At 38.9% G+C, this 21,390-nt stretch overlaps 1 protein-coding gene across 2 annotated transcripts; it reads left to right on the forward strand.

Moving 5' to 3' along the window:
• Nucleotides 1-1,421: 1,421 nt before the first annotated feature.
• On the forward strand, nucleotides 1,422-21,040 carry LOC306774966 (dynamin-2-like). 2 transcript variants are annotated; one of them, XM_079265163.1, is made up of 20 exons: nucleotides 1,422-1,727; nucleotides 4,023-4,096; nucleotides 5,675-5,824; nucleotides 5,921-6,124; nucleotides 6,523-6,621; nucleotides 6,764-6,924; nucleotides 7,088-7,230; nucleotides 7,335-7,470; nucleotides 7,832-7,899; nucleotides 8,197-8,335; nucleotides 11,022-11,108; nucleotides 11,208-11,278; nucleotides 12,591-12,645; nucleotides 14,200-14,310; nucleotides 14,430-14,539; nucleotides 14,715-14,826; nucleotides 15,289-15,456; nucleotides 15,690-15,916; nucleotides 16,862-17,104; nucleotides 20,318-21,040. In XM_079265163.1, the coding sequence occupies exons 1-20, from the start codon at nucleotides 1,567-1,569 to the stop codon at nucleotides 20,385-20,387; spliced, it is 2,589 nt and encodes an 862-aa protein (XP_079121289.1). In that variant the 5' UTR covers nucleotides 1,422-1,566; the 3' UTR covers nucleotides 20,388-21,040. The 2 variants fall into 2 exon arrangements, with proteins under 2 accessions (XP_079121289.1, XP_079121290.1); XM_079265164.1 differs by having other exon boundaries at nucleotides 20,321-21,040.
• Nucleotides 21,041-21,390: the final 350 nt, after the last annotated feature.

The raw sequence follows: 21,390 nt of genomic DNA on the forward strand, positions 1-21,390 counted from the left end.
GAAAAACAAAATTAAAGTTTAATTGTACTCCTGATGTGTTCTCAGTGAAGAAAATATTATTCATTTTAGCATATTACAGCACCCTCTTATGGACACTTCTGATTATTTCTTTTTTCAAATTTATTGGTCTATGTTTTTGTACATAAACTACAAACACAAGAATGATCGACAAGTTTAAGCAACTCTATAGGAAAACTAATATAACAAGACTAATGGGAGTAACCTAATATAACAAGGTCTCATAATCATAATAGATCCAGGCCAGAAAACAATGTTTTGGAGACTTTGAAAACATTGTAACTTAATTCTTCCATCCATTGAAATGGGCCTTTTTTTTTTTTTTTTTTTTGCATATTTACAGCTAGGTAATAATTTGTTTAACCAGTAGAATCAAGTTCTTTACCAGATGTTCCAAGTTTGATTTTCTTTCGATAATAATAAAAACTAAAATTCACAAACAGGTTTACAGTGAAAGAACAAATGTTCTTTTTACAGGACAAACATGATTAAATGGAGCAATGCAACCATTTAAAGAAGCACTACCAAACTTTGGCAGATTTTTTATTATTTAGTGCTGCCTAACTAAGGCTAATTGAGCTTTTATCTTGCATTCTGTCTCTTCTCCAAGCTCTCTGTGGTCAGGCAGTCTTTTGTTAACTCTTATTTCATCTCATGCTCACTTTCTTTCTTTATTTCCTGCAGCTCATCCATTAAAAACTAATGAGAAGCAGAGTGTTACCGTTGAAAACATTTTTAAAACCATCTTTTGCCGCTTATCCAGGGTCAGGTCACGGGGGCAGCAGCCTAAACAGGGGAGCTCAGACTTCCCTCTCCCCAGTCACATTTGCCAACTCTGGGGGGGGGGATCCCGAGGCGTTCCCAGGCCAACCAAGTGATATAATCCCTGCAGCGTGTCCTGGGTCTTCCCTGGGCCGGGTTCTCCCTTGGAGATAGGGTGAGGAGCTCAGTCATCCGGAGGGGGCTCAGAGTAGTAGGCATCTGGTTAGGATGCCTCCTGGACGCCTCCCTGGTGAGGCGTTCCAGGCACGTCCCTCTGGGAGCAGACCATATTTTGTGTAGGTTTATATTCACGAGTAACTGTTGATCAGGGAGATGATTTCACTTGATCTGACTAATTGTTTTGTGTTTTCAAGCTTTATCTGGTCATGACGGGGTGATTCAAACTACACTTTTTTAAAATATTGAAGTGAAAGATAAAACACGTTTGTCCACGTCTGTGTGTTTTTCTGCACGTTTCCGCTGACAGACGTGTCTGCAGCCCAATGGCAGAGCACAGTTGCGCTGGGGGCGGGGCCACAATCCGGCGGAGGATGGGTGTAGCCTGACCGGATGATGACAGAAGTTTTTTCAGTGTAATGTGGCTGACCACTTGTGGGCTCTCTGCTATTAGTTTGAGAGAAATAAACAAAACGAAGTTGTGACCAGTTGCGGTGTCTTCTGGGTACTTTTAATTTGCTGGACGAGTGACTTTTTTTTTTTTTTTGGCTCTTATTTGACCAGTGAGTAGTGCAGAGCCAAGACTGCAGGGCTCACCAAGGTGCCGCTATGGGAAACCGGGGAATGGAAGACCTGATTCCCCTCATCAACAAGCTCCAGGACGCCTTCAGCTCCATCGGCCAGAGCTGCAACTTGGACCTGCCGCAGATAGCAGTCGTCGGCGGTCAGAGCGCCGGGAAAAGTTCCGTTCTGGAGAACTTCGTCGGGAGGTTGTAGCCTTCTGTCTCTGTCATCTTGATTTAACCCGACACTGTTAATGTGACATTAGCTTTTAAGACTTTACACTGGCGATAGTTTGTTTGATATAAACACTTTTACGTAAAACTGGCCAGCTAAGCAGTTGGTTACGCGCTCTGCGTGTCGGTGCCTCCCAGTTTCTAACGTTTTTCCCCAGTTATGACCCGAGCTATTCACAACTCATAACTGCGCGATTTGCGCCCGAAGACAGCTGTTGATTTAGCGACATAACTAAAATAAGAAAAAAGGCCATAATAGTAAGTGCCTTTGGATGAAGCAGTCATAAAACACATCAAGTTAAAAGTCACTTTGTCGTAATGACCGCTGTTGTGAGTCAGAGCTTCGTGTCAGGCAAATCTTGTCAAACATTTACAAAATCATTTTGCCTTTAGATAGTTTAGACTGTAAATAAGATGTCTTTACAAGCCTGGTGTCACATAGGTCAGGTGAATGTTTTACATTCAAGGTTGTAGAGCAGATCGTTTATTTGCAGGCTCGCTAAAAGGCCATTAACAAATACGATTAGTTATAATACATTTACACAAATTAAACTGGAGTCTGTCCTCTGCATGCCTACCACTGCTGTGTTAAGGCTCATAAATGAGCACAGTAAGAGTTTCTGGACCCTTGATGACAGATTTTTCAGTTTTTTTTTTTATTTATTTATTTTTTTAAATTATTTTTAATTTTAGAATCTCTTTAATCAGATCAGAGTTTTGGAGAAAATAATAATTATATGGTGGCACTTCTTTGCCATCAACAGAATAGCACAACTTGAAATAAACCAGTTCAAGGGGGAAAGGGGATGGCAGTTTAATCTACTGAAGACAACTGGAGCAGCTTTGTGTTTTAACATCTTACACCAGGAAAGATTTACTAGACGGCAAGTCAGAGGGACTTTAGTGTTGCACAAGATATGGTGAATGTTGATCAGGCAGACATGTCTCCTTTTTTTCCTGTTGCCTTTTGTCTCTGAGCCCCGAGAAGCGGCAGCAGGAGACAGTGGAGGCATTGATGTGTTGGTACTGGGGTCATCAGTGATGTCACCAGCTGCACTGTCATGTGTATTATGACACACTGATCAGATACCCACAAAAACTGTTTGCTGTTTTCATCTTTGTTGATTAGCCCACTCACACGCAGCTATGTAACACAGGCTTTTAAGATCTGTGTGCTTTTCATTTACTTTTCAGTTTGCTGGACTGCGTTTAGCCAGATGCAAAAGAAAATGTTCCCTCTTGAATTCCATTTGAGTGGAAAACACGACTTAGTTGATAAATCAAAGCTTCAAAGAAGGTTGAGTACTTGGGTTTAGGTGCCAAGCCAGAGAAATCAGAAGCAGGTGTGTAACTTGTGATTATTGCCACTTTTGGTTGATATTTTTGGGTTCTTCAGCTAGTAAAAGATCGCTCATAGATTTGCCTCCAAGAACCCGAAATACTGTCGTCTGGTGTTTTGTTTTGAATAATAAACAGAGCCAATAGGAAACATGTTACTTGAAGTCCGCAGAATCCCAGAAGAAACCATAATTAAAGATGCTGCCATTTTTGTTGTTGGATTGATCACATGATGAACATGTTGCATTGTTTCTAACTGGCAGCCACTGATTTGTACTCAAATGTAAGAGTTACCACATTAATCCAGCAAAAAACAGCAGGAAAAAGTTTACTGGATAAGTGACTCTGTACTTTGATTGATTCTGACTTGTTCGTATTTATTTTGCGGTTTCATGAGTGACAGGAAGAGATGAGGAAACCGGATGGGATTTGCAGTTGTGTAACTTCCTGTCTGCTCTGTCAGCAGTGAACTCCAGGCACAGCATGTTTCTGTGGATCTGTGGGTGCACATTATTACCTTAGAGCATATGTACGTTTTCTTTCGTTTTGGTTACCTCACGATGAAACTCAGACCAGGCACCATACTTGGCAAGCTCACAGACAGACAGGCATACGAGGCCATATTCTCACTGCCTGGAGAGATGTGAGGCTGCTGACCTGGAAATGATTGCAATTCTATTGAACAGGAGTTTCCATTTTGATGAGGGTCTATATAATGAGAAAGAGCAGAGAGAGATGTCTGTTTGTCTCTTTTTGTTTTTATAATGTACAGACTTGTAAGTCAGTCTTTAGCCTGCATCAAACACAGAGGTCTGTGCATGTAAACAGCGACCTTGGATGTCAGACCACTGAATGAAATCTTTTTTTAGTTGAAACTGACAAGTTTTGATGGAGTTTCTGTATTAAACATTACCTCTGTTTCTCCTGCAGGGACTTCTTACCGAGAGGTTCTGGCATCGTTACCCGTCGTCCTCTCATTCTCCAGCTGGTCAACAGTAAAGCAGGCAAGTGTAAAAAAACACATGATTGCTTTTAAAATGCGTTTAACTCTGTACTTGATTTAAAGTAGTATACAGGCAGCAGAAGAAACGCTAAATGTGAGCTTTATTATGTGCTCCCAGCAAAGCAAATTCCAGCTGAATGGACTACATATTATTTGGAGCTCCTTAACTCTTTTCATCAACCATTAACAAGGTGGTTTTGTCACTTTTTTTGCTTCCCTGAAACAGACATCAGCTGTATGACATCATGTGTTTTTCTAAAATCCATTTACACTTTTCCTGAACACCTACCTGCCCAACAAAAAAAGCTTTCAACTCCACTTCACTCTGTGTGAAGAAAGCTTGAGCTCAGGAGTCTGTAATATTTTGCCCTCCCAGTCTTTCACAAGACCTCTAAACTAATTAGTTGTGGGATGTTCTGGCTGATTTTCTTGTTAGCATTATGAAACTTTTCTCATCTGGTCTGTCATTTTATTAGCTGCTTGTTCAATTCAGGGTTGCGGGGAAGCTGGAGCTTATCCCAGCAATCATTGTGCGAGAGGCAGGGTACACCCTGGACAGGTTGCCTGCACAGGCCCCTGGGCCCAGAGTGTTCCAGGGGCCTCCTTCCCCACCGCAACATTGTGAAAATTGTGAATGATACATTGTGAAACGACATTTCTAACATCTCTCAGCCAGTGGTACCAATAGCAACACACCAAGTGGGCATGGCCACTGGGCCTTTGCCCTCAATGCCCATTGGATAATCCGGCCTTGCGTACAATCAAAATTTTTTAAAACAAAACGGGGTTGAATACCAATATTATTGTCGGGCAATGGTGCCTGTAAAGCTGGGATACACAGAAAGTACTTAGATGTGTGTTTGCTTTTTTCTTTTTTCTTTTTTTTTTTGTTTGTTTTTTTATTTATTATCGGGTTGTCAACAAAACAATGCAAATTTTGTTCAACTTCCTCAGTGTTCAAATGATTAAAGCATGTTTGGATTTAAAGAAACTTTACCAGAAGTTTAATTCCCTTGGTAATACAGAAAATTCAGCATTTATTTAACTTGAATTACTCCCCAATACGATGTGGCGTATTGATGTTAACATGGCTCCCAAGTAGGCGACAGCGGATCGTGGCTTTTAGAAAAACCTGTGTGGAGTAATTATTCATTTAGAAATTGTTGTTAAATTTGCATTAGGACTTATTAAGGGAATAGGAGTCTGGTCTATTTGGGTTTTCATCTAAACTGTAGCCACCTGTAAAAGTTTACGACCAAGATTAAGAATAACTTAACAAAAAAAAAAAAAAAAGTTAATAAGGAAATTTCTAAAATAAAGCATTACATTAAAACTGTGTCCACATCACACTTGTTGTTGTTTACAGAATGGTAATCTAGTCATCCTATATTCCTGCAACATCATCATCAGTTGCCAGTAGTATGAACTAATGTCATATTAGATACCAACAGAGGTACCATTTATCCTGACTTACTGGTAATTCGGCACTGACCAGTCTGGAACCGGCATTATTTTAGCTCTGGTTTTTTACACTCATCCCTATTGAACCCATTTTGGATTGTCTTGTTTCTCCATGTAGAGTATGCAGAGTTCCTGCACTGTAAAGGACGCAAATTTGTGGACTTTGACGAAGTCCGGATGGAGATTGAGGCAGAGACTGACAGGCTGACAGGATCCAACAAGGGCATCTCCCCTATCCCCATCAACCTCCGTGTTTACTCCCCTAATGGTGACACACACACCCAAAAAGATCCCAAATCCTCTTTCTCTTCTCGACCTCTTTGTAACAGTTTTGATCCTTTTGTTATCCCTCATCTTGTCTCAGTGCTGAACTTGACTCTGATTGACCTTCCGGGGATGACTAAAGTGGCTGTGGGTGACCAGCCTCAAGACATCGAGCATCAGATCAGAGATATGCTGCTGCAGTTCATTACCAAGGAGAGCTGCCTGATCTTGGCCGTCACACCAGCCAACACAGACCTGGCAAACTCTGATGCCCTAAAGATTGCCAAGGAGGTGGATCCTCAGGGTAAGATGATTTTCTGAAACCTGTAGGATTTTTATGTATATCCTTTCAATAAGCTTTAAATAGATCAATATTTTCTGTAAAATTGTAAAAATCTTCAATTTTGGATCTATCTTTGCCTCAATTCCTGGATCTAGCAAGTAAAGAAAAATGAGACCGGTTATTAAAAAAACTCCCTGGCAGAAGAGCTAAATTTACTACACTGAGCAGATGTATAATTAGGTTTGTATAATTATCTCCACCTTTGGATCTATTTTATTTAATTATGACAATGTTATTAACCATTTATAGGTAATGGACTGTCACAGCAGAGTAACGGATGGTAATCACAGAGTCTGTGTGTGCTGAAAGTGTGCCCCTCATGCTAATATGAAAATTTAACGTAACACTTTTCTTGTCAGGGCTCCGGACCATCGGTGTGATCACAAAATTGGATCTTATGGATGAAGGGACAGATGCACGAGAAATCCTGGAAAACAAACTACTCCCACTCCGCAGAGGTGTTTATCAGTTTTAAAAAGACTCGAAAATATTTATTTTTCAGTTAAATAAGTACTTTCAGAACTATCACAAATGTTTTAACAGGAAAAAAAAGTTACTCCTTTGAACATATTGTGTGCTTTATCTGCCTTTTTCCATCAGGTTACATTGGAGTGGTGAACCGCAGTCAGAAGGACATTGATGGAAAGAAAGACATCCGTGCTGCCTTGGCTGCTGAGAGAAAGTTCTTCTTGTCTCATCCAGCATACAGACACATCGCAGAACGTATGGGTACACCACACCTGCAGAAGACCCTCAATCAGGTTAGACACGTGATCATACGCGCATGCAACGTGTACTTTAAGCCACTTCAGGCTTCATTCAGGGCAGTCAAAGCTTATTTGACTGGAGTCAGTCACTGAAGATGTACCAGACTTGTTCCAACTTAGCAATTCGGTGTAAATTTGAACTTTTATTTCTCTCCAGCAACTCACCAACCACATCCGTGACACGTTGCCAGGGTTACGCAGTAAACTTCAAAGCCAGTTGTTGTCTCTGGAAAAGGAGGTGGAGGAGTACAAAAACTTCCGTCCTGATGACCCTGCACGCAAGACCAAGGCTTTGCTTCAGTCTGTACTTACTGTACATACACATCCACATATTCATAATAACCATAGAGCTAAATGTGTTCACACATCAATACATAATTATAACTTATGGTTTAATTTTGTAGGATGGTTCAGCAGTTCGGTGTGGACTTTGAGAAGTGCATAGAGGGGTCTGGAGATCAGGTGGACACTTCCAACTTGTCTGGGGGAGCAAAGATCAACCGCATCTTTCACGAGCGCTTTCCCTTCGAGCTGGTGAAGGTCAGCTTTTTTTCATTATTAGTTTTTATTTCTTATTTTCTGGGTGATTTTATTTCCTTTAAGAAGGAAATGCTGGTAAATATAATGCTTGTTCTTTTTAACTGAAAAAACCCAAATGACTCAAGAAATTAATAATATATTTTAAGTACTAATGGGCAGTCTTTAAACACCAATAACATGTTGATCGAACTCTCATTAATGCTACAGACTCCTTAAGAGTCCAGTTAATTATTCAACTATGCATCCATCTGTTGCCAGACAATTAATCATGACAATTATATGTAAAATGTTTTTGTGTGTGTGTGTGTGTGTGTGTGTGTGTGTGTGTGTGTGTGTGTGTGTGTGTGTGTGCGTTTCACAGATGGAATTTGATGAGAAGGAACTGCGGAAAGAAATAAGTTATGCTATCAAGAACATCCATGGAGTCAGGCAAGTTGAACCAAAATGAAAAAAGAAAACATGGAACACACATGTGTCTGCTCACCGTTCTGTCAGCTGTCTTTTATGTACCTGTAAAAGTTTTGTTTTCTTTCATCCGTGACCAGTTCTGACTTATTACAGGATTCGTTTCGACCTCATGTCTGTGTTCAGCTCCAGTTCCTCCTGCTCCTAGTTTGTTCCTTCTTAGTGTCTATCTGTCCGGGTCTTCGCTGTCCATCTGCTTGTTTCATGGTCTTCACGTGTCTCCATGTTTCCATGTGTGTGTGTTATCTGTATGTCCTTCAGGACAGGCCTGTTCACCCCAGACCTGGCGTTTGAAGCCATAGTGAAAAAGCAGATCATAAAGCTGAAAGAGCCCTGTCTGAAATGCATCGACCTGGTCATCCAGGAGCTCATCAACACAGTCAGACAGTGCACCAATAAGGTATCACTGCATGGCCACGACGGCATGCCCATGCACAGTCAGTGCTGCCAGGTTCTACATCGGGTCAGAGAGACATAACTGTTTTCTTAATGATGTGCTTTTGGACATTTTTTTTATGTTTGTTCTTTTTTCCTGGACTGAGAACCCCGACTGAAAAATCTAGCCACTATCAGATTCAAACATTATTTTCTGCATCTACTTATGCAAAAGGCCAGTGTGATGTAAATGTTGTTCTCTGCACCAGTCTGCAACTGTGTGAATTCAGTGACTGCACGATCAGTAATTATTCAGAGAATTTTTAAAAAGGAGAGAAAAAAACTGAGGCGAGCAGCAGGAGAAAACCACACGGTTGCTTGTTTTCAGGAGAGACTTTGCTGTAGTACAAACAAAATATGACTTTTCTTGCAGGATTAAGTGAGTTGTCCAGCTTTCTTCACCTGATCTGATTGAAGCACAAACCTCAAAAGGATTACAGCTGTTTGGGGGATTAATATGATCCCTTCTTTTTTATACTCACTTATTTAAAATAAATGATTATATAAAATTATACTTCAAGTTCTGCAGGTTCCTGGTCAGATGAATCCCTTCCAGGTTGTAAAAATCTCAAGGTGGTGATAGTCTGATCTTCAGAATGGCAGTTCCCAAACTGATGGATCACATCACGATGAAACCTTGCTCATGCTGATCAGTCTGGAAGCCAGCTTCAGGGTTAAGCTGCATATTTCAGTAGGGATCGGGAATGAGTTTGACAGTCCAGTTCACAAATGCAAATACGTGTTTAGTAAAGTAACAAATCCTGGCTGTACTGCAGTGCTTTGGAGCATGCCTGATAGAGGCTGTGTGCTATCAGCAGACAACCTGTGACATGTTCCTGCGCAGGTTCATTGCAAAACAAGCTGCAGGCCTGGTTCGAAGCCACAGTTTAAGGTCTGCTGTCATGCTATGTGCTAGCTGCTCCGTGAAGCTATACTTTGCTTTAGCTGGATGCTTCTCCCAGCCTGCTAACCTTAGCTCTTTAATACTGCCTGAATGATACAGATTATTGTTTTAAAAGATGTCAGAAAAGTTTTTTGGGAGTAAAAACCTCAAATGTTAATATACTGGTGAGTGTTATTTTTCTATGTACTTGCAATATATTTGGAGTGAAGGGAAAACTAAAAACTTTTTTTTTTATTGTATTTATTGCTACATAAGCTGAGTGTTAAACCATATTGCAGCTGTTCTGCTAGACTTATATGATGATATTCATTTCTTCTACGTGTTATATATGCTGACTTTATCATGGAAACTCGACCTTTTTTAACTTTTAAAATCTTTTTAAACCAAACTATGGCATATAAATCCTCCAAGCTTGAGTTGTAACACGATTACACTTCATCTTCACAGGAAAATTCAAGAAACTACCAAAGACATTGGGTTTTGTTCTGAATATTTCTGCATCATTCCCCTTTAATCCATTTAGTATTTGTTCACATACAGATGAGCAGACAGAAGCACTGCCTGCCACAAAACCGTATTTATATTGTGGCCTAAAATTTCACGAACCTGCAGCTTGTTTCTGTTCTGAACGAGAAGATAAACTAACATGACTCCTATTTTTCTTTTTTTTCATATTCCTCAAAACTCATCTTTTCCGTAAACCATTCCCTCCAACTTGGCCTTTCATTTTCCTGCCATCTTCTCCTTTTTTCTTACTATGACCCATGTTACGCTCCCCCTCCTCTATGCCCTCATTTCAAATCTTCAACTCCCATGATGCCTCATCACAGGACAGGCCTGTTCACCCCAGACATGGCGTTTGAGGCTATAGTGAAAAAGCAGGTCATTAAGCTGAAAGACCCCTGTCTGAAATGTGTAGACCTCGTCGTCACCGAGCTCATCACCCTGATCAGGAAGTGCAGTGAAAAGGTAAAAGTGAATAGTAGAGGCCTGAAAGAGACGTAAAAGAAATATAAAAATAAATGTAATGAAGAGCAGAAATTCTACAACTAACCGCCCACTGTCAGTGTTTATGGTTACCCCTCACCGATGCTTAAAGGCTTCGCTCAGCACCCACCCTGTTGTTTCTCTCTGTAACCCTCGGTGACAGATCTTTGTCGTTTTGATCCTGGATCCCCATTAATTCACTCACAGACACCGGGATCAGTGATTTCCCAAGCCCTTCCCTGCCTCATTATCAAATCAGATCCCACCCACCTACACTTGATAAATTTAACTGCTTAGAAATGGCACCGCCTTATAATTACACACATCTGTTCTGCTGTTCTGGTTCCCTTAATCCCATCAGCAGAGGAATCCACCACTCCCTGTCTACTCTTCAAGTCTTTCTGAACTCTAACCTGATCTTTCATCTTCCTGATTCCTTCCTGCTCTGATGAAACTCACTATGAGCTTGAGATGACGTAACATTGGCTCAGTTAATGAAGCTGCTGCTGTTTCTCATTTAGTTTTACTGAAACTGAACTGGATGGAAGGAACACTTGTTAACCTGTGAGAAATCTCAAGCTGATGGGGAACTTGTCGGTGCATGCCTCCTCACTCTGTTTAAGTGTATTAACCATGATTGGTTGGGTGTCGCTGCTTATTAGATGTTGTGTAACCCTGCATTAAGTAGGCGTGCATACTCTGTAATTAAGTGCAAAGTTCTGCAGCAGTGTATGTGTGTTTGTTGTGTGTGTCTCTGCAGTTGGACTCATACCCTCGACTGAGAGAAGAAAGTGAGAGAATTGTCACCACTTATATCAGAGAGCGAGACAGCAAGACCAAGGACCAGGTGAGTGTGAACATAAGCAAAAGGAAGCAGCCCACCTGAATGGCTGTGCACTTTCACTTCTTTGTGTGCACAGCTAACATGTCATGTTTTTGTTCTCAGGTACTGCTATTGATTGATATCGAGCTCTCATATATCAACACTAACCATGAGGACTTCATTGGATTTGCCAAGTAAGATAAACTTTAAATATTAATTGGTGAATGTCTGTAGGATGAGTCTGTCACATTTCCTAATGTTGCGCAGCTCTCCTTTTGTCCTATCAGCAAATACGAATGAAAAAACACATTTATCCATGTATATAATATATGTATATATTATATACACACACACACACAAAGACACACAACAGCCACGCACACATAGACAAATATGCTGCCAGCATAGACCTTCATTACAGTGAGATGAACAAAGTCTAAAGCATATATTGCACATGTATGTTGTATATGTAACATTTTATTAAGTTCACACTCACAAGATAAATGGAGCTCAGACTAGCAGTCTTCTCACCCCGAGATGTGAAACATGCTGCTGTTTGATGATGCTCACATTCACAGGTTTAATAACATACACACTGAGGTGTAAATGGAGTGAATAATTGCAGGAAAACTGCAGTTTTTCTTTTTATATAAATTAGGACTCATTAGGCAAAGATTAATTGGCTCTAATTATTGAAGAGAGCTAATTGAAGTGAGGATTTGAGACTTTTCTCCATGTGACAGTAATTTTGTTAAAAATGTTTTTAAAAATTAAACAGTGATCTATTTTATCTTCTGAATGTTCTCCAGCCAATCCAATTTAACACTGAAACAGGAGATGTGTAGGTATTTATTTATACAATGTAAATAAGTTTTTTATGTGAAATTAAAGAAATGTTCTTTTTGATTCTATAAAAAGAAAGAAAGACTGGATAAATGATACAAGGAATATTAGAGAATAAAAAAAAAGTCATACACATGTTTATGTGATTGGTCTTAACCGTGCCAGTCATGATGCCTAAAGGAGTTTGAACTCATCACTGCCACCTAGTGGACAAATTATAAAACGGCAATAGCTATATTATGAAACATTCCCTTACTGCAGTGTTTTACGTACTATGTATAGTACAACAGTAGCCATTTTGGAGCCATTTGCTGAAAAAACAAATGGTTTGAATCATAATTAACAAAAAAAAAAAAAAAAGAAAGAAACTGTCAGCTTTATTCACCATGGCATCCCTTTATCTCTGGCTCAGATTTTTATCAGATTATTTCTCTCATGGAGAGTCTTGATAGTCAAACAACTAAAATCCAGATGTTTTGATATTCCATTGAGATACATAAAAAAAAAAAAAAAACCTCTGGTTGTTGTACAGTTAGGAGGTGTTTAACAATAGTATAAATCTGTCTTCTTTCTTTTCCTTTTCTGTTTTAATTTTTTTCTGTAACTTGTATCATAGTTATTGTGATTGCTGTTAAGATATGTTATTGAACCTTTCTCCTGCAGTGCCCAGCAAAGGACGGCTGCTAATGCCACCAAGAAGAGAGTCATGCCCAATCAGGTGAATAAAAACAGCAGCACGAACCTGCTCTTCAGTTCTCACACCTCTGCAGCTCCTTCTTTTTCTGGCTTGTTTTGTTGTTTCTTTTTTATCCTATCTTTCCTATTTTTTGTTGCTTCATCATGCTGTTTTCTGTGTCATGTTTCCTCTGCTCTTCATTTCCCGTTTCACCCTATCCTCCTGTATTCCCGCCTCCAAATAGCTTGGGGAGAGAATCCCGTAAGTGTTGCTTCCTCCTTAGGTGGGCAGTAGCGTCAACAGTCACTCAGGCCATGTCGAGAAGCAAGATTTGTGCTTTTGATGGCGAAAAGAGAAGTGAAAGCGAAACTCAGATTTATTGTGCAGTCATAGCTCTGCTTGACAAAACAAATATAGCTTCCCTTTAATGTGTTTTTGTAGTGACTACATTAATATATAGTTATTGTAGTTTTTTTTCCGCTCCAGAAGGAGACTGGAGAGATTTAACTCGCGAGTTTTTAGTGGCAAAAGAATATTACTTAGTAACAAGGAGCAGTTTAAAGTTATGAATTTTTTTCTGTCATAGATTTTCTGCTGTGCTGGAAGTCCTGTTGTGTTATGGCACTTTATGGTCAAAAATCTTGACTTTGGTCTCTTGTGCCTACAAAACATTGGTCCAGAGATCTTATGGTTTGTTCAGGTGCAGCTTGGCAAGCCTCAGTACTGCTTTCATGTATTTTGCTTTAGAGAGAAAAAAAACTTTCTCCTGGCAGTCATTGTTTTCTAACTGTGCTGTCTTATGTTTAAACTTAAACATAAACTAACGTGCTAACTGAGGCCTGGAGAGGAACACTGGATTTTCTCTTTTGGAGTGGTACGAGGGTTTGTCGTCTTATTAGAGGAGACCGTAGCTAAGTTTACGTGGACAAATATCTCATCTATCCAACTGAAATAAATCTGATTGGAGATTCCAGCTGACATGTTTACACGGAAGCTAGGTAAAGTGATTCGATCAGTTGTGTTTACATGATGGACAGATTTAATCGTAATGTAATGACATGCGTAGTGCCTACTTGTTTGAAAAAGTGGGCTTTTTAAATTTTTTTTATTTTTAACCTATTTATGGTCAAAATTCTCAGTAATCCTTAAACTCTTTTACCTTTCACCACAAACGTGCTGCTGATCCGATCATCAGAAAGTTTAAACCAACCCTTTCAATCCAATTGGAAATTGTTTCAGATCGAGGCCGATCAGATCAGCTGTGGTGTTTACATGATGAATTTTCATTCTGATTGGATGTTTAAAAGTAGTTCATGTGAAATTCCTGCTTCACAACTAACTGGTTTCTGTTACACATAACTGAACTGTGGCACAACAAATTAGCATCTCATTACTTAAACTTTTTCTTTTTTTCTCTCAAAGAAGTTAAAACAAACTATTTGCCCCAATAATTTCTTAATTGATTAATAAAAGGGGCGCATTTTTAAATCCATGATTTTTCCAGTATTGTATTTTCTTTGTGTGTAGATTTAGATTGTACACTCGTGGGATGTGAGATGTGTAGCAGTGAACTGATGTCCTGATCATTGTGCGCAGGTCATCCGCAGAGGCTGGCTCACCATCAATATCAGTATCATGAAGGGAGGATCAAAAGACTACTGGTTTGTCTTGACTGCTGAATCTCTCTCCTGGTTCAAAGATGAAGAGGTAAAAGTGCTGAAAAAAAAAGTAAAAATCACTTGTACCTTTAGAAAGGGACTATTTGGTATTATTTTAAAGACTTGGTGCATTTGAGGGAAATAGATTTTCTCTTTATGTTTCATCAGGAGAAAGAGAAGAAGTTCATGCTGCCTCTTGACAACCTGAAGCTGAGAGATGTGGAAAAGGGCTTCATGTCCAGCAAACACGTCTTCGCCATTTTCAATACTGAACAGAGGTTTGCAGGGCTTCCTCTTGAAAACATCATGTTTTTGTGCTCTTTTGTTTGAATCTTTTGTTAATCGTGTGTGTGTGTGTGTGTGTGTGTGTGTGTGTGTGTGTGTGTGTGTGTGTGTGTGTGTGTGTGTGTGTGTGTGTGTGTGTGTGTGTGTGTGTGTGTGTGTGTCTGGCAGGAATGTGTATAAAGACCTGCGTCAGATCGAATTGGCCTGCGACACTCAGGAGGATGTTGACAGCTGGAAGGCTTCCTTCCTCAGGGCTGGTGTTTACCCTGAGAAAGATCAGGTGCTCTACTTATATAATTATTTAATATACTTATATAAGATAATTGTATTCCCTTATAAAAAATTGTTTTTAGAACTTTGTAAAGTGTAACCAAATATGGAAAACCAAGGAAAACGAACACATGTCTAAAGCTGCTTTCTTTAATTTTAGGAGTTTTTTCCAGAGATCATCCTGTCTATCTCTTAATCAGATTTGAGTGACATCAACCAGCTTGCAGTGAAAATAACATCAAGTGGAGCTTTATCTCTGTTGGTCCTCAGACGGACGCTAAAATCAGATTCCTCACATGTAAACTGATCCAAACTGTTGCAACTTTGTCAGGAAGTCCTGACGGCATTTATGAATCTTTTAGTCATGCTCAGAGGATTTTTCTGATCTCTATGAATCATTATTTCATGTGTGATTCTCACTCTTCATGTCCCTCCTTCTCCATCTGCATCTCCTGGTCTTGGTATCCTCCAGGCTGAGAACGAGGAGGCATTAAATCCCAGTGACACGGTTTCCATGGACCCGCAGCTGGAACGGCAGGTGGAAACCATTCGTAACCTCGTGGACTCGTACATCAGCATAGTCAACAAGTCCATCAGAGACCTCATGCCTAAGACCATCATGCACCTCATGATCAACAGTGTATGCTTCTTTTTTTAAAAATTATTTTTCTTTATGTTTTGCTCTGTTTCTGCGTAGGCTTTGGAAGGATGTTACTGACCTGCTCTACAAATAGAAATACAAGTTCTATCAGCTTGTAGTGCAGCAGATTGTGTAATTTAGTATGAATAAATCTGTGTATTTAACTCAAATATATACATTATTCTGCTTGTCGCAACTCTATCAGAAAGCTTTTTTGTTCCTCCCATGTCTAGGCGAAGGACTTCATCCACTCTGAACTGTTGGCCTACCTGTACTCAGCCGGGGATCAGGGCAGCTTGATGGAGGAGTCTGCAGAGAAGGCTCAAAGGAGAGATGAGATGCTGAGGATGTATCACGCTCTGAAAGAGGCTCTTGTCATCATTGGAGACATCAGCACATCCACCATTTCCACTCCAGTACCTCCACCTGTAGATGACACTTGGATTGCCAAAGAACCAAGGTGAAAAATATCATTTAAAAACAGCCAAAAACCAACATACTTGATGAATCTGAAAAGAAAGAGTTTAACATAAAGATGTGAAACATTCAGGCGTTAAAATCAAGAGACAACGTGGCATGAAGTTGTCATACTCTCAGTTGTACGAATATTTAATGTTGCTGTTATTACTTAAAATGCCCACAAGAGGTCATCTGATAGCTATCGATTACAAGGTATTAATGCTTTAGGCTTAATATGCATATGCTTTCAACATGTTTGCTTTTCTTTAAGAATAAACTATTTATAAAGGGGAATTTAGCCAGCAGAGCTGTAGGAAAAATACACTCAGAAAGATATTTAAACAGCACCTGAAAATGATGCAGATTTGTGTCGCAAGAGAAAGTAAAGTCACCTAAACTATAGGAATGAATAACCTGTTTAAAGTATCTTATTTGTCACTTTGACTCATAATTACTTTACTCAGATGCATCTACTAATAGTGCCAGTTTGACAAACATAAATTGTATTTCGGTACCAACAAGGTGATTCTCAAGGTGTTGTTGCCCTAAACGTGGCATTTCAGAATAGTGTGCAGAATGTCATTAGAAAAGGTCAAAAGAAGATGTGGCTTACCTAGAAAAAGCAGATGTACACGATCTGAAAGTGACGCTCTTAAGAAAAAGGACATACTGGAAACCATTCTAGTAAAGATGACGCAGTTCATAGAAGATTAATTTGACTGCTGTTTTTGACGGCTGTTTACACACATCTGTTCTGCTGTTCTGGTTCCCTTAATCCCATCAGTAGAGGAATCCACCATTCCCTTACCTAAACGGCATGTTTAGGTAAACTGTAGCATCAGTTTCCCTGTTTTTTCTCTGTAAACAAGCTGTCCCTTTGTTCAATTTAAAATGACATCAAGCTTCAGATGTTTTTAATTAATACCATTTTGCCTTTTTGTCATAGTCCTCCGGCATCCCGTCCCGCCTCATCAACAGCGCCCCCTCCCAACCGACCACCAGCAGTGAGGGGGCCCACCCCTGGTCCTCCCCCGCCTCTAAACCCCTCACCAGCATTTGGGGCACCACCTGTGCCCTCCAGACCAGGACCTCCATCGGCCTACGCAGGCGACGCCAACTCTGCTGCTGTGCCTCTCATTCCATCAAGGCCAGCTCGTGTGCCTCCAGCTCTGCCGCCGGGAATACCCAGGTATAACTTTGTCTGCAAACATGGATACACATTCACACAAACGCCCTTTGTGGTTTTGATGTAAAGCAGCTAGCTCCTTACATTTCTAAAGGATGGGGCCCGAAAAGTCACATGATTAAAACTTTAAGAAGCCCTTTTGGGCGTGCACACTTAACTTCTACAGGATTGTTTTATTTACGTATCATGCTGGGAGGATGTTGTCTGTTTTAAAGGGAACTCTGGATAATGATCTTAAAAAGTTAGAATTTTTTTTCAAGTTTTTTTTATTGAATCACATAATTAAATCACATAATATACAACTAATGTATTTAATACAAATTATAAAGTGACTAGAATGTACGGGCTGAAGCGTAATGCTTATATTTAAGCCTGTGTTATTTAAAAACTTAAACTACCCATCAACATGTTGTAGTATTACAAAGAATTTCACAAAACCAGAAGGGAACGAAGAAAAGAAAACAAACAAGAAGAAAAAAATAAATCTTCAGTAAAGAATAAAATGGAAGCGTAATAAAGCAAAACTCTTAAGACGCATAATTTACAAAACACTCTCATAGCCCTCAAAAATCACCTTAAAGTGGAACTATTATGTGCATTTCAGGCTAATTTATTTTTATTTCTGAGCCCAGAAGGGCTGATAATGATCGAGTTATTGTCATAAATCGCTTTATTTACTTCAGACCGACCCTCTCCGTAGGCTGTCAGATCAGCCTGTGGGCAAAACGAGTGGATTGAGACTCTTCCGCATTAAGCCCCGCCTCCCGCCACTGCACTACATCGGGAGCGCGCACCGCAACTGCTTTCGCCATCATTGTAACATCTCATAGGATTATGAGATGTAACAGAAGGATTATGCTAATATAAACTCAATAAATAAAAACAAACTACAATGTCAACACATAGCATACAGCCCTACATGTTGGAACCTGAATCAGACCCTGAAAACAAAGTGGAAAACAGCAACGAATGCAGCAGGATGTCTCTTTGGTAAACTCACCAGCCATCGTTCAAAATAACTCATCCGACGTTTTGCACCCACCTGATGTATGTGTACATGCCCTTGTTAACCAGTAGAAGGTAACCAATCACCAAACCTTATCCCCTGGGACGTCACAAGGATTTCGAAGTAGAAAAAACTCTATAAAACGATGCGTTTTTCGTCGCCATGGAAACCGAACGGAGAGAGTGCTGGAACTCAAACTCAAACATGCGTTTAGGTGATAAAAAAAACAGTGCCGTTCACATGTCTGATGAGGATTCGACACTGTAACACTGTAGAAAGCCCAGAAAACTTGAAATACCATAATAGCACCCCTTTAAGAACCTTCTTTTGAAAATAAAAAATGTATCATAAGTTCTTAGACTTCTATCAGCATCATTTCATAATGAAATCCCAAAAATAGATAAACATTTCCTTTTAATTTCTTTTTGGCCTTTGGTCCCGTAAATTTGCATGTGTCTGTGAAGTCATAATTTATCTTTCGGAAGTGAAAAAAATCCTTGTATGCTGGCTGAGAGTGACTTTGTCTTAGCTCTATACACTATTTCCATTATTTTGTGATACACCAAATCATTGAATTTTAAAACTGGATTTCTTAGAAAGCGGGTGAGTATGTGCATAATAATCTGCCATATTAATAATCCGTATAACTTGGTTCTGCAAAAGAACTATTGCATTTAAAGTTGTTTTATTTGTTAATCCCCAGACTCCCACACATTAAGATATATAAGGAACTATGAGTGAACAATAAATATTATGCAAAGCTTTATAGTTCAATATATTTCTGGATTTGTACAAGATTGCTACCATCTTAAAAATTTTCCCTTTGATATAATTAACATGTGGTTTGCATGGAAATTTATTATCAATAATTACCCCCAAACATTTGATCTTGGTTACTCATTTGATTTAATCATTATGTATTTTTTATTTAATCTCTAATTTCTATTTCCAAAAACTATGAATTTTGTTTTATTCTATACTGAGTGATAATTTATTTACATTAAACCATGATCTGAAGACTTCTAACTCTTTCTCAATAGACAACAGAAGTTCTTGTAAATTATTACCAGAACTGTATATGTTTGTATCATCTGTAAATTTAATAAAATTTAACTAATTTGTAACTTTACAAATATCATTAATATAAAACAAAGAAAGTTTTGGGCCGATTACAGAACCCTGGAGTACGCCACAAGTGATCTTTCTAAATTTTGAAATGGTATTTTTTATTTCTACACATTGCTTTCTGTTTTAATCACATGCAGTCTGAATAACCCATAAAGTTACATTTCAGTTAGTAACAATATAGTAATATTCCCTCCAATGGTGACAAAATAAAACAGATTTATTTCTGTAATACACTTATTCTTATTTTTACTGATGATAAACAACACTGTCTAGGGCTCAACTTGTCCACAGGACTGATTAAAGTTTTTCTTTCTAATGATGGTTTAAGACAGGTGTGCCCAAGTCCGGTCCTTGAGATCTACCATCCTGCTGTTTTTAGGTGCAACCCTTCTCCAACACACCTGAATCAAATAAGTGTCTCGTTAGCAGGCCTCTGCAGAGCTGAATGACATGCAGAAGAGGAATTCAGCTGCTGGACAGGGGTTGCATCTAAAGGTTGCAGGATGGTAGATCTCAAAGACTGGACTTGGGCACCCCTGGTTTAAGATGTTGTCTCCAACATCTATAAAAGTTTTCACAAGCTTCGTTGTATTTTATTTTACTTTTTAAAATTCTAACTAATTACACCCACTTTGCCAGTAAGTGCAGTGTGCAGAAAGTTGACATGTTCAGACTCCGTAATCCAGTCCAGCATCTGGATCTGTTTATCCTCTTCCTTAAAAGCTTGATTCCGTTCTTGACTTGATTCCATTTATCTCTCCTATTTTCCCTCTGCCTCAACATTAATTTTGACTGTCAATTTCAACAACTTTTCATCTAAACATAAGACAAAGTAGACAGGTAACTATGGTAGCAAACAAAGGAAACTAGATAGCTCTCCATTCCCAGCATGCAACAAGAATATTCCCATCCTCTTATGCTTAAAGCGGCTTGTCAGTTACGGCTGCTGGTGAAGGGTTTTACTGTATATTGTAGTTTTTGGGGGTTTGGGAGTCATTGGTGCATGACTTTTTAATGACATATTTCCTTGCATGTTTTCTCTCCCCGTCTACTGGCACCTCCTCTCCTGTCTCTGCCTGCAGCAGAAGACCTCCGGCTGCACCAAACAGACCCACTGTCATACGACCTTCAGAGCCCTCCCTGCTTGACTAGAAACAAACAAGTTGTTTTTTCTCTTTTGCTTGTTTTGTCTGCTCATACAGACTGTGTTTACACTTTATACATTTTTCAAGCACAAATATTAGTCACTAAAATGATTTTTTTTGTTGTAACCACAGACTACTGGAACTGGTAATCTGATGCTGTTTCAGTCTGTGCATTTCCGAAGCGTGATAGTGACTGAATGTGTAGATGTTTTTTTTATTAACAATTACACAATGACATGAAGGAAATTAAGTATAGTGAAAAGGGACAAATTTGATTATTAAAGTGAAAATTATCAACCATCCAGTCATCTTTCATTTTTATTATGAAATGAAACGTCTTAATATGTGATTCTTAACTTTTTTACTATGGCACTAGTTATTTTGGTTAGTTGTGTACTTGCTAATGATTTGTCAGTAACTTTATTTACGAAGCTTCTCACTGCATTTTTTAAAATAAAAATCAAATTTTCATTTTTTTCAGCCTCAAATCGGCTTCAACTGGCCAATGAAATTTCTGTGTGTCGATATTTTTGCTAATTACTCAGTTCCCTTTTACTACAATAAACTATTCTTTTTTTATTGTATTTCTGTAGCACAGCACATGAGCATGAGACAGGGGGTGTAGAATGTTGATGGGAAGTGCTGCAGCACTGGTACATTTCTGGTGTGACACAGTCTAATATTCTTTGATAGGTTCTTCCCACAACTGCTAATCCTGAATGGAAGAAAGTGCATCTTATGGAAAATATTTCAAAATTACATCAGAAATTAAAGCCATAATAATAAAAATAGTGTATGAGAGAGAGAGAGAGCGAGAGAGGAAAAAAAAAAAAAAAAAAAAAAAAAAAATATATATATATATATATATATATACACACATATACATATATGATATGTGTGTATATATATATATATATATATATATATATATGATATGTGTGTGTATGTATATATATATATATATATATATATATACATATATGATATGTGTGTATGTATACTAGGGGTGG

The sequence above is a fragment of the Telmatherina bonti genome, assembly GCF_933228915.1.
Source record: "Telmatherina bonti genome assembly, chromosome: 3".
Taxonomy (NCBI): domain Eukaryota; kingdom Metazoa; phylum Chordata; class Actinopteri; order Atheriniformes; family Telmatherinidae; genus Telmatherina; species Telmatherina bonti.

Excerpts from the sequence above, each read along its gene's own strand:
- LOC306774966 (XM_079265163.1), top strand. The coding sequence starts at position 1,567 with ATGGGAAACCGGGGAATGGAAGACCTGATTCCCCTCATCAACAAGCTC. Across the intron at positions 11,109-11,207 it reads ACAGCAAGACCAAGGACCAG|GTACTGCTATTGATTGATAT; the intron begins GTGAGTGTGAAC and ends TTTTGTTCTCAG. Across the intron at positions 12,646-14,199 it reads AGAGAGTCATGCCCAATCAG|GTCATCCGCAGAGGCTGGCT; the intron begins GTGAATAAAAAC and ends CATTGTGCGCAG.